We start from the raw sequence: 13,166 nt of genomic DNA, 5'->3' as shown, positions 1-13,166 counted from the left end.
TAGAGCCGATGCTTTCAGCGCTGCTGAATTCGTTCGCCTCTGAGAATTGAGTCTGTGGACTGGACAGAATGTGCAGTCAAATGCGAATTCCTGTATGACCAAGATCAGGCAGGAGTAGTGCGGGAATCCAGAGTCCTCATTGCATGGTTCTCTTCAGTGAATTCCACGTTAAGCTGATGATTCCATGGGCGATACCTTCGGTTCCAGCTGTTCATGGGCTGACAGACAATAAACAATAATTCCCCCTCAATAGTTATCTGATAAATGGTTCCATAAAAAAGTGCCCTGAATTGAAAATTGGAAACAGCTCTGAGTTAGGATGGATGTGCATAAAGGTTTGACCTTTTGTACAATAGATGCTGTAGATAAGGATACATACACTGGGAGGAGTGAGAAGCAAAAAATGATGACTCATGACTGACTCAGCTGCCGTTTCACAACCGTTGAAGCCGTCGCCAGCGATTGGCGGAGAGCAAAGAAACCCAGCAAAACAAACAACAAACCACAGCAACAACCACAACAACAACCACCACCACAACAACAACTACTCTCTCCATCCATGATCCAAGGCCTGGGCTACCAGAGTTCAGGAGATCTGCTGGCCCAATAACATCCTGCTGTGGTGCATACGCGGTAGTATCAGTGGATCACAAACCACGCCAGAGATCCCGCTATCCCAGGAACGGCCGTTTAGCTTCAAGCTCTGGTGCCTGGCCTGACCCGGGAACAAAGCGGGGAGAGGTGGTGTTTGTTGACAAGTCGTAGAAGCACGTTTGGTGCCTTGATGGTTTTGACGAGGGATAATCATAACTTGAAATATTGCCCTGCTCTTGGATGCACACCCCATACATTCATTATGTGTGTGATATGCCGTTTGTCGCCTTGCTGTTGACCGGGCCTCCGTATCACTGGGGTCGTCTCACCTCACCCACACTTTCCTCGCTACACCGCATTCAGCAGCGCTTTATTCTTAAATACCCAGGTCAGCACCCGGCCTGCCAGGAAGCAGATATCTCCGATGTAAACGCCTCGCTCAATGATCTAATGACTGCGACGGTATGTCACTTCCACTGTTATTCCGCAGCTTGAAAAGGGCCTATCTGTTGCACCGTAACTGGTTTGGTGTTGACTGACAGACACCCTTGTACGCCGTAAATAAACAGATCTCACGAAACAAACTACTCCCTGCGACGACAAATTTTTTTTTTCTTCTTCGAACCAATCTCTTGTGACCATACGATAGTTACCAAAGAAGAAAGGAATTGATTTACGCTAAGATCTGCCTCACTGGGCAATATATTCATTCCAACTCTGTCCGTGATCCTGGATCCCCCGCCCAGATACCTCCTCCCCAAACATAAACCCCCAACGACCACTGCTGTTAGGAAGGAATATCAATTGTATCGGAGGAGTGTCTACACCACAGGCTGTCGCAATCCCGTCTATTGGATATTTCAACAAGTGATTGAATTACCGCTGCGTTTCCGCGGAAATGGAGGGTGCTGTTGACCCTGAAACCTATTACACCAAGCAGAACTGTATCGGTATGTCGAGAGGACTTCGTGACAAAAATCTGGAGATATATATCTCTTGGTGGCTAACTTCTTTGCAGGCGGTGGGAGCTTTGGAAAAGTATACAAAGGGTATGGCTTGAATCGCTTTTCTCCGTCTTCCTCTTCATGCGCTGGGAGCACTGGCTAATGGCTCCGGTGATCCTTTTCCATTGTAGAGTCGATAAGCGAACAGGTCAAGCTGTCGCGATTAAAATCATCGACGTCGAAAATGCTGACGACGAAGTCGAAGATATAATTCAAGAAATTTCTATCCTGTCCGAGCTCAATTCGCCATATGTCACCAAATATCACGGTTCGTTTCTGAAGGGCTCAGACCTATGGATTATAATGGAGTTTTGTTCGGGCGGGAGCTGCTGCGATTTGATGCGTGCGGGCCTCATTACTGAGGAATATATCATGATAATTCTCAGAGAACTGCTACTCGGATTGGACTATCTCCACAGTGACAAGAAGCTACATAGAGACATCAAAGGTGGCCAGTCCTCTTTTCAAATATTAATTTCATAGTCACCGGAGCTGACAGGTGCTATAACTTAGCTGCGAATATACTTCTTGGAGCAAACGGTCAAGTCAAATTGGCAGATTTTGGCGTCTCTGGGCAACTTTCTGCAACCATGACCAAGAAAAACACCTTTGTCGGCACCCCTTTCTGGATGGCTCCAGAAGTTATCAAACAATCAGGATATGACCACAAAGCAGACATATGGTCCTTGGGAATTACGGCCATTGAATTGGCGCAAGGCGAGCCGCCATACGCTGACATCCATCCAATGAAAGTTCTCTTCCTGATTCCCAAGAATCCGCCGCCTGTTCTGCGAGGAAACTTCAGCAAAGCGTTTAAGGACTTTGTTGAATTGTGCTTGAAGAGAGACCCAAGAGAGCGTCCCTCAGCCAAGGAGCTTCTCAAACATCCTTTTATCAAACGAGCAAAGAAAACTACGTATCTGACGGAGTTGATTGAGCGATCAGAAAGATGGCAGGCTGTTCATGGAAATCGATCAGCGGATGACGATGACGAGCAAGACTACTATCAACCCCCTCATAAGCCTACTCCTGAGGAAGAGGACTTGTGGGATTTCGGTACTGTGAGACCTGCCGGCGGAAGAGCGGGTGGACTGCGAGCGATGAACGATGCGGCGGCCAATGCAAGAACGCAGGCGCATGAAGACGCAAGAAGATCTCCAATCGAACCACGGAAGGGACTGACTGACTTGCATATCCAGCACAAATCCTCGAAGGAGACCATGAAGGCCCCACCTTCACCCCCGAGATCTCCTCAAAAAGGGAACCTCCCAATTACACTCCCGACTTCACCGATATCTGCGGCAAGAGTTCCACTGCCGCCATCTGTCCAGAAACAAAAGGCTTTCCAGGAATCGGCACCCAAGACACCTTCACACTTTGCAAAACCCCCACAACCTCCCAATAAGGAAAGTCCCAGCACGAGTGATTATGACAGAGCGTTGCAAAAATCATTAGCTCAAGATATCGGGTTTCTTCGACTTCGTGAATCCCCTGGCGACTCGAACGCTTCACACCAAATACAAAAACCCTCACCTACATCCATTCCCGCAATTGGTCCAAAACCCACGGCCAAAGAGCAGATCACAAGGAAGCCGGTTGGTATGCACATACCTGAAATACCGCCATTCAAGGGACATCAGGCGAACGCACTCCGGGATACATCCAATCAATCACCTAGTCCCACAACAACACAGGCCACACGGCAACAAAAATCCTCTAAACAACATCCCCTTCCACCTCTGGCACACCATCCCTTAGGCTCTATTCAATGCCAACAACCGTTACCGCCCATCCACCAACAACGACTTCCACAACTGCCGACCACGCAACCACTAGATGTAACGAGCAAACAGCCACATCACCAGCAACAGCACCAACAGCAACTTGAACAGGAGCTACAACGCCACCAACAGCAACAGCAGCAACGCAAGTCCAGCGACTCTAGCCAGTCATCCTCCCTAGCCTTTTCGCCAGCTCCACACTCCCAAACTAATGACATAACCGCTCTAAGCGGCGTCGTTCTCCCTGCCCTCGAAGCTGCCCTCCGCCGGCGCACCTACAATCTCAACGCCCTTGCCCGTAGCTCAGGCGCAGGTGTCCCTGCCAAAAACACTAATAGTAATAATAGCGCTAACAGCAATCCCGTCGCATTAGAACTCCTCCAACGACGCCAGTACGCGCACGAGAAACTGAAGCGGCTAGTTATCAAGGCTGCGGGAATTTTTAAAGAAATTGAAAGGTGGGACAATGAGGCGCCTGTGGGAATGGGCGGGGATGTCAATGCGTTTCTCGAGGGGTTCCTGGAGGAGGTGCTTGTTAGGGTTGAGCCCGAGGAAGAAGGTGTGAGTGCGTTTTCAGGTACTTCTGCTGGTGAGGGCATGGGTGAAGCGACGACTAGGAAGAGGTAGGCGAGTTTGGCGTTGGAGAGAGGATGGCTTGGAGAGGGCGAATGGGAAGTTTTTTTTTTTTTTTTTTTTTGTTATTTTTTTTTTATATCTCTCTTCCTACGGGACTACACTATTATTGCGTGTTCTGGTTGGTTAGGATGTACCTGTCAGTTGGCCATTGCCTCTTCGTATTCTCTCTACAACCCGCCTTTCCTCCCCGCGATTGTTCTTCTTCAGCGGTGGCCTGGCCGCTTTTGCGGCTTGATATGTCCTAACTCTTGTTCGTGTCTGGTAGCTTTTTTTTTTTTTTTGTTTGCTTTTCCTAGATGTACCCCTTTACTCTATTTGGTTTGGCCGGGGCTTTCTTATAATTTATTTACAATCACAAATGAGACGACCGAAGTTCGATCGGTATTTAAACTTCTGCATCTAACTCCGGAGAAGTTTACTTTGTGCGACGCGGATTGTGCTGAAGGGATGTTTTGAAAAGGGAGGCAGGTGAAAAAGTCCCTTAGTATTCTGCTGTATGTATGTCTTATAACTACCGAGAGAAAAATTGACTGAAAATGAGCCATGCTATACAGAATCTAAAGAGACGTGCTTTCTAATCCCCTCAACGCGGCGGCGGAGAACTAAAAGCGCTTGCCAGATGCTATGTAATCGGGGGTGGAAGCAATTCACCTAGTCACTCCGGCAGCCTGATGGATCTGCGGACCTCCCTACAGTAGAGAACTCCGCACAATACACGCATTTATTGGCTACCCCATTATTATGCACAGCGACCGACGTGCTCATCTCACGAAACAAAAAGCAAATTTTCTCAAGGACTGCCTGCCTAGTTTCCTCAACAAAGAGAACAAACAAAGATGAGGAGAGGCTTGCATTGTCATCAGAGTGAAATTGACTCTGCAATCGGTTCCTTCAGTGCTGGGCAGTGCGGTTCGATTCACGTTTCCTCGCGCATGTTGGGCAGCATGATATATGTATATGGGTTTTTGCATGCGCCGTACGTCTACGTCGAGCGCGCACGGACCAAATATAATTGCACAGGTCCTCAGTACTCGGCTCGCGTGCATGTGCATGCAATGATTATGTGGCCGTGTAAGAGGGGTCAGAGGTCAGAGGAAAAGCATATCCAGTCATGTCCAGCGAATTCAAATCGTTGCACCAGATCAGAGAGCTGAAAAACCAACAATATATTCCTATTCCCAAACGTCCGGGTCGTCAATACGAGAAAGACATCATGTTATCATTGTTTTCTCTAGGCGTGGCTGGCGGTCTCAAGGGGTAGTGGGAGTGGCAATCGCATCGAGAATTCTTTTTTCTGCAAGCGGGGTAGGGAACACGCTTGCTTTACTCGTGGAGCGAGCAGAGCGGCGCATGGTGGATCCGTGTGATTCCGAGATTTCGGGTACGGCATTGCTTTGTTTTGACTGCTGCCAGTGTTGCTTTTCTTTGTATGTAGGGATTTGGTCGCCTATCCGCAGATGATGATTGGTGGATGTTCTGTGATCATGGTATGACAGTCACACGAATGTGCAGTTGCTACCATTCACAATGGGATGCGTATGGCTCCATTCCATTATGTGATCATGCACCTTAGATAGTTAGTACGTATAAGGTACCCGCAGCTCTCGGAAGCGGGTTCCAAGATATCCATGTCATGAGAACTATATATAAGTCTCCGCCGATAAACTTTGTAGTTTGATATCATTGTGAAAATATTTTCAGAGACCGTGGTGAAATAAGCGTTTGCCGCTTCTTTCTGTGTTTCTCTTTCCGCTACTCGTAAACTTTCATGGATGGGGAAAAATGATCCTACCCTGTTAGTTATTCATCCCGGTATCGCGTGTAGTTCCAGGAGCTCACGATTTAATCATGTCTTCCCGTTTAGCAGTACCTCCGAACGCAGCCTCCGCATGCCTTGGTGTGTTTTGCCTCCTCCTTATCGTCACCGCTGCGAAAGTGAGCCTCTTCTATACATTTACTTTGGGCGCAAATATATATTTGTAGACACACATATATATACGTGCATCTCCCACAGAATGGAAAATATAAATACGGCGTTGGGGATTCCACTAATGACCAATGCGCGAGCTGTATAGGTTGTGAATAGGCTTTTTTTGTCCCCATTCCGCAAGCTACCGGGGCCGATTCTCGCAAAGCTCACAGGGGGATGGTTGCTGTGCGTGGATCTTGCCGGACGGCGAGCCATGAAAGTTCACGAGCTCCATGAGAAGTACGGCTCAGTGGTGCAACTTGGGCCCAACGAACTCAGCTTCTCCAGTGCGGAGAGCATTGATATTATCTATGGAACGGGGACTCGATTCCGCAAAGCACCAATGTATATGACAATGGGTCGCCCAGGTGTCTTACACTTGTCGGATCCAGCAGCACACAGGGAGCGACGACGGTTATTAAACCATGCGTTTTCAAAACAACATCTTGATGACATGGAGCCAGAATTTCGAAATTCAGTGAAGAAGATGGTGGCCAGAATGGAGCGGCAGGGTGGAGAAGCTTTGGATATGAAGCATTGGTTTAAAATGTACACTCTGGATAATGCAGGCAAAGCTTTCCTTGGGGCGACCTTTGGAGGACTGGATTCCGACGAGTCGCCACGATACGTAAAAGACTTTGATTTGTTTTTACTGGCATGGGCATTTAAGAGTACTTTCCCCATACCAGCTTGGTTTGTGCAGAAAATACCTCATCCTAAAATTAAGTTCGTCTTCGATGCAGAAGCGCGCATCTACCAGGTGAGTTTGGACCAGTTGCAGGCATTCCAGGCGTTACCCGCTCCATTCTTCAGAATAGCTGCATCGCATCTTTGAGCGCCGATTGATCTGCTGGCTGACCACTTCCTATTGTACCAACCAGTACGGGATTGATAGATTTAATGAATACATCGAAAAATATGGCCGTGTCTCCCAACGCCGAGATTTGCTAACCAAGATGATTGGCAGAAAAGAGAATGATCCAGATGCACTCGCTGATTCCGATATTGCCGTGGAAATCAGCAATCTTTGTTTCGCAGCGACCGATACCACGGGGACAGCTCTGGTTTATCTCTTTTGGGAGCTCGCACGTAATCCACATCTGGCAGAGCGACTTCGTTCCGAGCTCGCCGACCTTCCATTAGTGGATGGAGTCATCCAACACCAGAGTGTATCAAATGTCCCATTTCTAGAAGCGCTTATAATGGAAGGATTGCGAGCCTACCCGCCTCTCCCATCTGGTCTCCTCAGGGAGGCCCCTGTTGGTGGATGTGCCATAGACGGCATATATGTACCCCAAGGAGTGAGTAACAAAGAATAAAGCCCTTCCTTCAATCAAGGGCATATTGGAACAGAGCCTTACTTAGAGCCTTACTGACGGATGCATCTCTGTTCCCCCCCGGTCCATGGCCACCCATATAGACTATAGCTTCAACACACACCTGGACAACTCATCACAGCCCTGAATATTTCCCACACCCCGATAAGTTTGATCCATCTCGTTGGCTTGAAGGAAATGTGTGTGAAGGAATGAAAAAGCTCTGGATGCCGTTTTCTAAGGGTCCTCGGAATTGCATGGGGCGCACCATGGGGCTGTTCGAAATGAAGATTCTAATTGCAACTTTGGTGAGGAGATTTCATATTACTATCGACGATACGATGAGAGATGACGCGATGGATATCACAGATCATTTTCTCCTTATCCCCAAAGGCGATAAATGTCTGCTCCGCTTTACCCCGATATAAATAACGGCCTGTGGGCGATTCGAGGAAGATGGAGATGCGGATGGAGATGCGGATGGTGAAGACGTAGAGGGGGAATTGGGAATATCTTTTCAGCGAACCTAAAGGTTGGCAGGCGAATGCACTGAGTACACAAGTAGAGCACCTTTGTTTCCCCGACTTACTCTGTGCTAGCAAATACTGTGGATGTCGGGTAATATAATCGTTTATTCTTCATTAGCACCTGGCCTGGGAGATGCCCCATTTAATAGGTTTGGTAATTGGTAAATAACGAAGTAATTTTTGGTGAAAGCTGTATCAGATGGAGTTGATGCCAAAAATATTCCCAAGAGACACGTTTCCTGTTTCTCGGGCTCTGCTTTTTGCCCTAATTGAATACTGGATTTCATTTCACTCCCCCAAAGTCGTCCACTTGGAGCGACATGGAGTCGCCAAACTGGCCACTTGGACTAGAGGAGCAGTCGATGTGTTCATGGTCAATCCAAAAATACGCCTGCGTATGCAAATCGTTGACGCGAGTGGGATTCGTGTTTGTTCATGTTCACATCATTCACTGAAATAAAGATGGCGGATAAAATGTAAGTGTAATTGAGAGCGAGACTGTCGATGGTGTCGACAACAGACTGTCCATGGAGAGGTGTGACTGACTGAAGGATGTTTTCGTCACCCTGGGTATCGATTTTTAGCCAGGACGAATAAGGCCCTGCTGTGGTTGACTTAGTTTCAATCTCGGCTTCTATCGAGTAACAGGACCATGGCTGATTTGACCTTGCATGAGCACGAGTTCTGCCACATCCGTTCTTCCACGGCTCAACCCAAGTTGGTAACTAGTCAGTGGGAACAGAAAAGGCGAGAGGTTAGGCAGGATATAGTCAACGCCGTCCTTTGCTGGTTGGCTTCGTTTCCTGAACCGACCTAATCAAATATATGTTGATCCTTCCACATCGGTAGCTGTGAGAACATGTAGATAATTTGGTTGAAAGCGCCGTCTGTAAGTTATCTCTGGTTGCGGGAAGAACCCTATCTACACAAGATCGCCTCGCTGCGAGGGCTGCCTTGCTGTAGAACTTGGTGCTATACCAATCATGTTCACACGAAGGATGTACCTGTACATCAACGTTTTGTTGAACTTCCACAGACTGCTCTAGCCACGCAGTGTCAGAGTAGTCTATCAGCAACAAACTGTTTGTTTGTTCAGCGCCGAAACCAAGTGGAGCTTCTTCGCTAAGACACAGCGCTCCATGCCGACGTTGGAGAAATAGTCTTTTGCGTGTCATTCGATGTCAGCTGCTGTTTCGTCATCAGCGGAAAGAATCATTCGCATTCTCATTACGGCCTTTTCTTCATATTGTTCCTTGAATTCCGCCAATAGATTCGGAGGCCGCTGGTCATAAAACAAGAAATAGAGTTCTGCGAATACGTGATAGTCTTGCAAGGGATCCAGATTGACCAAGCGCATTAAAAGCCAAACCATCTCGCATTTTTCCTAAGCTTTAGGACAAACACTAATATTTTCATCAAAGTGCTCGGTGAAGCCAGGGCGGAACGATGATGTTAAGGATATTTCCCACTCGTCTCTCGGTTAAGGCAGACCCGGCGTAGAAAGCAGAAGGGTTATCGGTACGGTAGATGAGAACGCCCAGTCGATATACAAGTGACGTTGCACATTTGGTCGACGAAAATATTGTTCGCACTCAGGTCAGGGTGGTAAAGAGCAAATTTTCTAGAAGGATGGCTGCTGTATCCTTCCGGGCGATCCAGGAAGCTCGGTATCATTTTCTTAAGCTATCGGCCGGCAATGAAATAATCCACCCTGTTCCCACTGTTTTCGATTTTGATTCTAGCGTTACGAAATCGTTCCAGCGGTCAGTCGCCTCTGGATAACTGGCGTGGTTTTCGTATTCTCTAGGAACCGGCACGGGTGCAAAGAACGCATGATGTTCTAATGTCAGATGCTGTATGCGTCCAAAGTATGCCGAAAGGAGTGCCTTGTAAATAATATTCCCTTTCTTCAAGATCCCCTGTAGATAGCATCGGTCACGAAACAGGAAGCCAGGTGAGAAACATGGCTTCAGAGTGAAACAGCCTTCTTCCTCAAACAAAGAACCTATCTTGCCAAAACGAATTTGCGAGAGTTGGGCTGTGATACGGCCTAACAGTCTCATAACTTTCTGCTTCTCTTCTGCAATGGTATACTGCTGGAATAGGAATGGAGCTGTTCTGCTTGAGGTGCCTGAGCGTGGCAACCTCGCTGGCAAGCATATCTCTTGTAGTCGTCTCCTCGAGGCCATAACTCTTGCGTGGGGACCGAAAGAGCCATTCCACGCCGTCGTCAATGGAGATAATGACAGCCCAGTTGAAACCACCACCAGCCAACCTTTTGCGAGGCGTTACATGTGCAATATACATTTCGCAGTCTCTGAGCCAGCTGGACCAGAGCAGACGGGTTGAATTCACCACGTACTCTGGATGGTGGGTTCAACATCCTCCCGGTGTCGGAGGGTCATTGACAGAGAGCTATTCCCCGCGTATCAAATATCAAGCCGAAAACTTTCCCGCCAGGCTAAGGAAAATTTCCCCCTAAGTTAACTCAGCGCTAGCAGGGTCAATTTGTAACGAGAATGGGATGCGCGCATGTCCTGCTCGGCTCGACACCGCGCTTATCAGTGAGCAGCCGGACGAATGGTCAAATGTTCTGATACCGGCGCTGATTCTGGGGCATCAAAGGTCAACTACATCAATACTTGCAGTTAACATCTATAATGGCATTGGCCAAACACTACAATAAAATTTGCCTCAACAACGTTCTGCCCTTAGAAGAATTCAAACTTTATCTTTGAGCCGTCGGCATTGAACTCTCCGCATCCTGCACCAGTGGAACCGAGCCCTGGAGAGATCGAATTACCCCTCCACACGGGCCTGGGCATGCCGCTTGTTCCTAGGAGGTGGGAGATATAACTATAATTTACATCAAGGAATCTGGAAAAACATCATCATAGTCCATCGGCCCCGGCTATCTATCGCCCATCACTGGCTTCTCTAGAAGGAGAAGGCCTCGTCAGCTGCTGCTATCTTCATCGAGTTCAATGGTGTTAATATATGTACCATCTCAAATGGCCTGGCAGCGGATCCCCCCTCACCTTGAAAGTGGGGATGTGGCACTTGAAAGCAATAAATATGTTCAAGGTCCACCGGCATAGGTTCTTTCTACCGCGGCTGCCTATGGGTCTCCTCGTTGCTCCCTTCGGTAATTCGGGAGTCGAGCAGTGGTATAAAGCTGCTACTTGTACAGGATGATATCTCCAGTTTTGAATGAAGTCAGCTTCTGCCACAATATTCACTAAAATAAATAACGCCCTTTAAGTTCTGAAGCCAATTGCAGAATCAAACCAAAAGAGACAGCGTCTGGACTATCGACCATGGGCGAAATAGCTGAAGTCCCCAAACAGGCGAAGGCCATTGTCTATGATAACCCGGGAACCATTTCAACGAAGGTCGTGACTGTGGATGTGCCCGAGCCTGGTCCTGGAGAAGTCTTGATTAATCTGTATGTTCAAGCTCCCATTTGTTGTCTTTGTTGGATCACGCCATATTCGTGTTCTACATTGATGCGTAGCTCTCAAAACACTTTAAGGACAATATGTTGATTTATAATATTTTTATTTAAACACAACAGGACTCACTCTGGCGTTTGTCACTCAGATTATGGCATCATGACTAATAGGGTATGTCGCTTGACATACCCCTGCATATCTTCCGTTCCTATTATATTAACACTCTCTTTCTCAGTGGAAAAACCTCCCGGCTCCAACAGCAGCTGGTCAAGTTGGTGGCCATGAGGGTGTTGGAAAGGTCGTCAAACTCGGTCCGGGTACAGAAAGCTCGGGAGTAGAGCTAGGAGCTCGCGTGGGCGTCAAATGGCTGCAATATGCTTGCGGCAACTGTGGTAAGTTATATATAAGTTACACCCAGAAACATCACCACGACGACGTGCGACACTAACCACAAATGACCCGTATAAGAACCTTGTGGCGCGGGTGTAGATGCCTGCTGTGTGAAATCGAAAGTTTCTGGATACTACACTCCTGGCACATTCCAGCAATACGTTACGTCGCCAGCAAGCTATGTGACTCCGATTCCAGACTCACTTCCCTCCGACCTGGCTGCCCCTTTACTCTGCGCCGGGGTGACCGTTTATTCAGCCCTTAAGCGCAGTCAAGCCAGGCCGGGAGATTGGGTCATTATTTCAGGTGCCGGAGGTGGCCTAGGCCATATTGCAACCCAGCTAGGCAGCAGGGGCCTAGGACACCGTATTATCGGTATCGACCACGGCAGCAAGAGAGATATCGTCCTTGAATCTGGCGCGGAACACTTTATCGACATCACGCAGTTCACGGACAACGAGCCCAAAGGCGGCAAGTTGGCGGAACACGTCCAGTCCCTGACCGGTGGCCATGGCGCCCATGCCGTTATTGTCTGTACATCCTCGAACGCTGCGTATGCGCAGGGGATGTATTTGCTCCGCATGAACGGTGTGCTAGTCTGTGTTGGAATACCAGAGAACGTGCCCCTCCCGATTGGGTCGTCGTTCCCTGCGCACCTTATCGGGAAACAGCTTTCCATCGTAGGGTCTGCAGTGGGAACTAAGCGGGAGTCAATTGAGACTATGGAATTCGGGGCGCGGGGGATTATCCAAGTGCATTTCCGAACGGAGAAAATGGATGCACTAACGGACGTATTCAAGGAAATGGAAAGGGGGGATCTTAAGGGGAGGGTGGTGCTTGACCTGTCTTAACTTAGATATGGAGTCGTTACAAATTTTTTTTAAAACCTAATATTTGGATTCTGCGCTGCGCGAAACCTTTATTTATTTTTTTAATTTTTTTTTTTTTTTCTTTGCTGCTCCTCCGGATCGCATCTTCAAGGAGCTCGAGTTTTCATGTAAATAGTTTGCAATTTGTACAGGTTTAAATTTATATTTCTTCCATATTCGTTTTATCCCTGTCCGAAAGGGAACCGTACGGAAGACTACATATATACAGATCTGTATACAGCACATGAGATCGGCTTCGCCTTAGGTTGCCAAGAAGAGTCCGTTAAATTACAAAATAGTAATGAGCGATTTTTTTTGGGGGGGGGGGAATTAATTATTAGTTCGGGGTACTGGGGAAATAGACTCAGTGAATATAAAATAACGAAGCAATGAAACTTGGAAGGCTGCTTATCACTAGGATATTAAACTTTCATATTAAAAATACTGAGTAAAAATTAAAGGGGGAGGAGATAAAAAGGGGTAAACATTAAGAGGGCGATATCAGAACGCAGAGAAGCCCGCTTCACTGACTTTGTAAATTAACCTAAAACAGTAAATATGGAGAAATATAAAAGGAAAACAGCAAGTTTGTGTCCAGAGTCTCCTCAGCCTTACTCTGTCTAGCGCA

The 13,166-nt window shown here is 47.6% G+C and overlaps 5 protein-coding genes across 5 annotated transcripts; 4 read left to right on the top strand and 1 right to left on the bottom strand.

The window, feature by feature from the left end:
• Positions 1–1,492: 1,492 nt before the first annotated feature.
• Positions 1,493–4,006, top strand: HCBG_07593 (serine/threonine-protein kinase; the record flags this gene model as incomplete). Its single annotated transcript, XM_045434642.1, has 4 exons — positions 1,493–1,544; positions 1,613–1,643; positions 1,730–1,866; positions 2,112–4,006. The coding sequence occupies 4 exons, from the start codon at positions 1,493–1,495 to the stop codon at positions 4,004–4,006; spliced, it is 2,115 nt and encodes a 704-aa protein (XP_045284849.1).
• A 618-nt stretch (positions 4,007–4,624) lies between these two features.
• Positions 4,625–5,385, top strand: HCBG_07592 (uncharacterized protein; the record flags this gene model as incomplete). Its single annotated transcript, XM_045434641.1, has 1 exon — positions 4,625–5,385. One exon carries the CDS (start codon positions 5,127–5,129, stop codon positions 5,274–5,276), a length of 150 nt encoding a protein of 49 aa, XP_045284848.1.
• A 330-nt stretch (positions 5,386–5,715) lies between these two features.
• Positions 5,716–7,761, top strand: HCBG_07591 (uncharacterized protein; the record flags this gene model as incomplete). The annotated part of the gene is made up of 4 exons (XM_045434640.1): positions 5,716–5,950; positions 6,091–6,744; positions 6,866–7,285; positions 7,405–7,761. The coding sequence occupies 4 exons, from the start codon at positions 5,864–5,866 to the stop codon at positions 7,726–7,728; spliced, it is 1,485 nt and encodes a 494-aa protein (XP_045284847.1).
• A 440-nt stretch (positions 7,762–8,201) lies between these two features.
• Positions 8,202–9,002, bottom strand: HCBG_07590 (uncharacterized protein; the record flags this gene model as incomplete). Its single annotated transcript, XM_045434639.1, has 2 exons — positions 8,202–8,552; positions 8,832–9,002. 2 exons carry the CDS (start codon positions 9,000–9,002, stop codon positions 8,202–8,204), a joined length of 522 nt encoding a protein of 173 aa, XP_045284846.1.
• A 2,142-nt stretch (positions 9,003–11,144) lies between these two features.
• HCBG_07589 (alcohol dehydrogenase) lies at positions 11,145–12,520 on the top strand (the record flags this gene model as incomplete). The annotated part of the gene is made up of 4 exons (XM_045434638.1): positions 11,145–11,272; positions 11,402–11,450; positions 11,515–11,671; positions 11,748–12,520. The coding sequence occupies 4 exons, from the start codon at positions 11,145–11,147 to the stop codon at positions 12,518–12,520; spliced, it is 1,107 nt and encodes a 368-aa protein (XP_045284845.1).
• Positions 12,521–13,166: the final 646 nt, after the last annotated feature.

The sequence above is a fragment of the Histoplasma capsulatum genome (genome assembly GCF_000150115.1).
Source record: "Histoplasma capsulatum G186AR genomic scaffold supercont2.12, whole genome shotgun sequence".
NCBI lineage: Eukaryota > Fungi > Ascomycota > Eurotiomycetes > Onygenales > Ajellomycetaceae > Histoplasma > Histoplasma capsulatum.
This window is presented reverse-complemented; position numbering and strand designations above follow the sequence as displayed.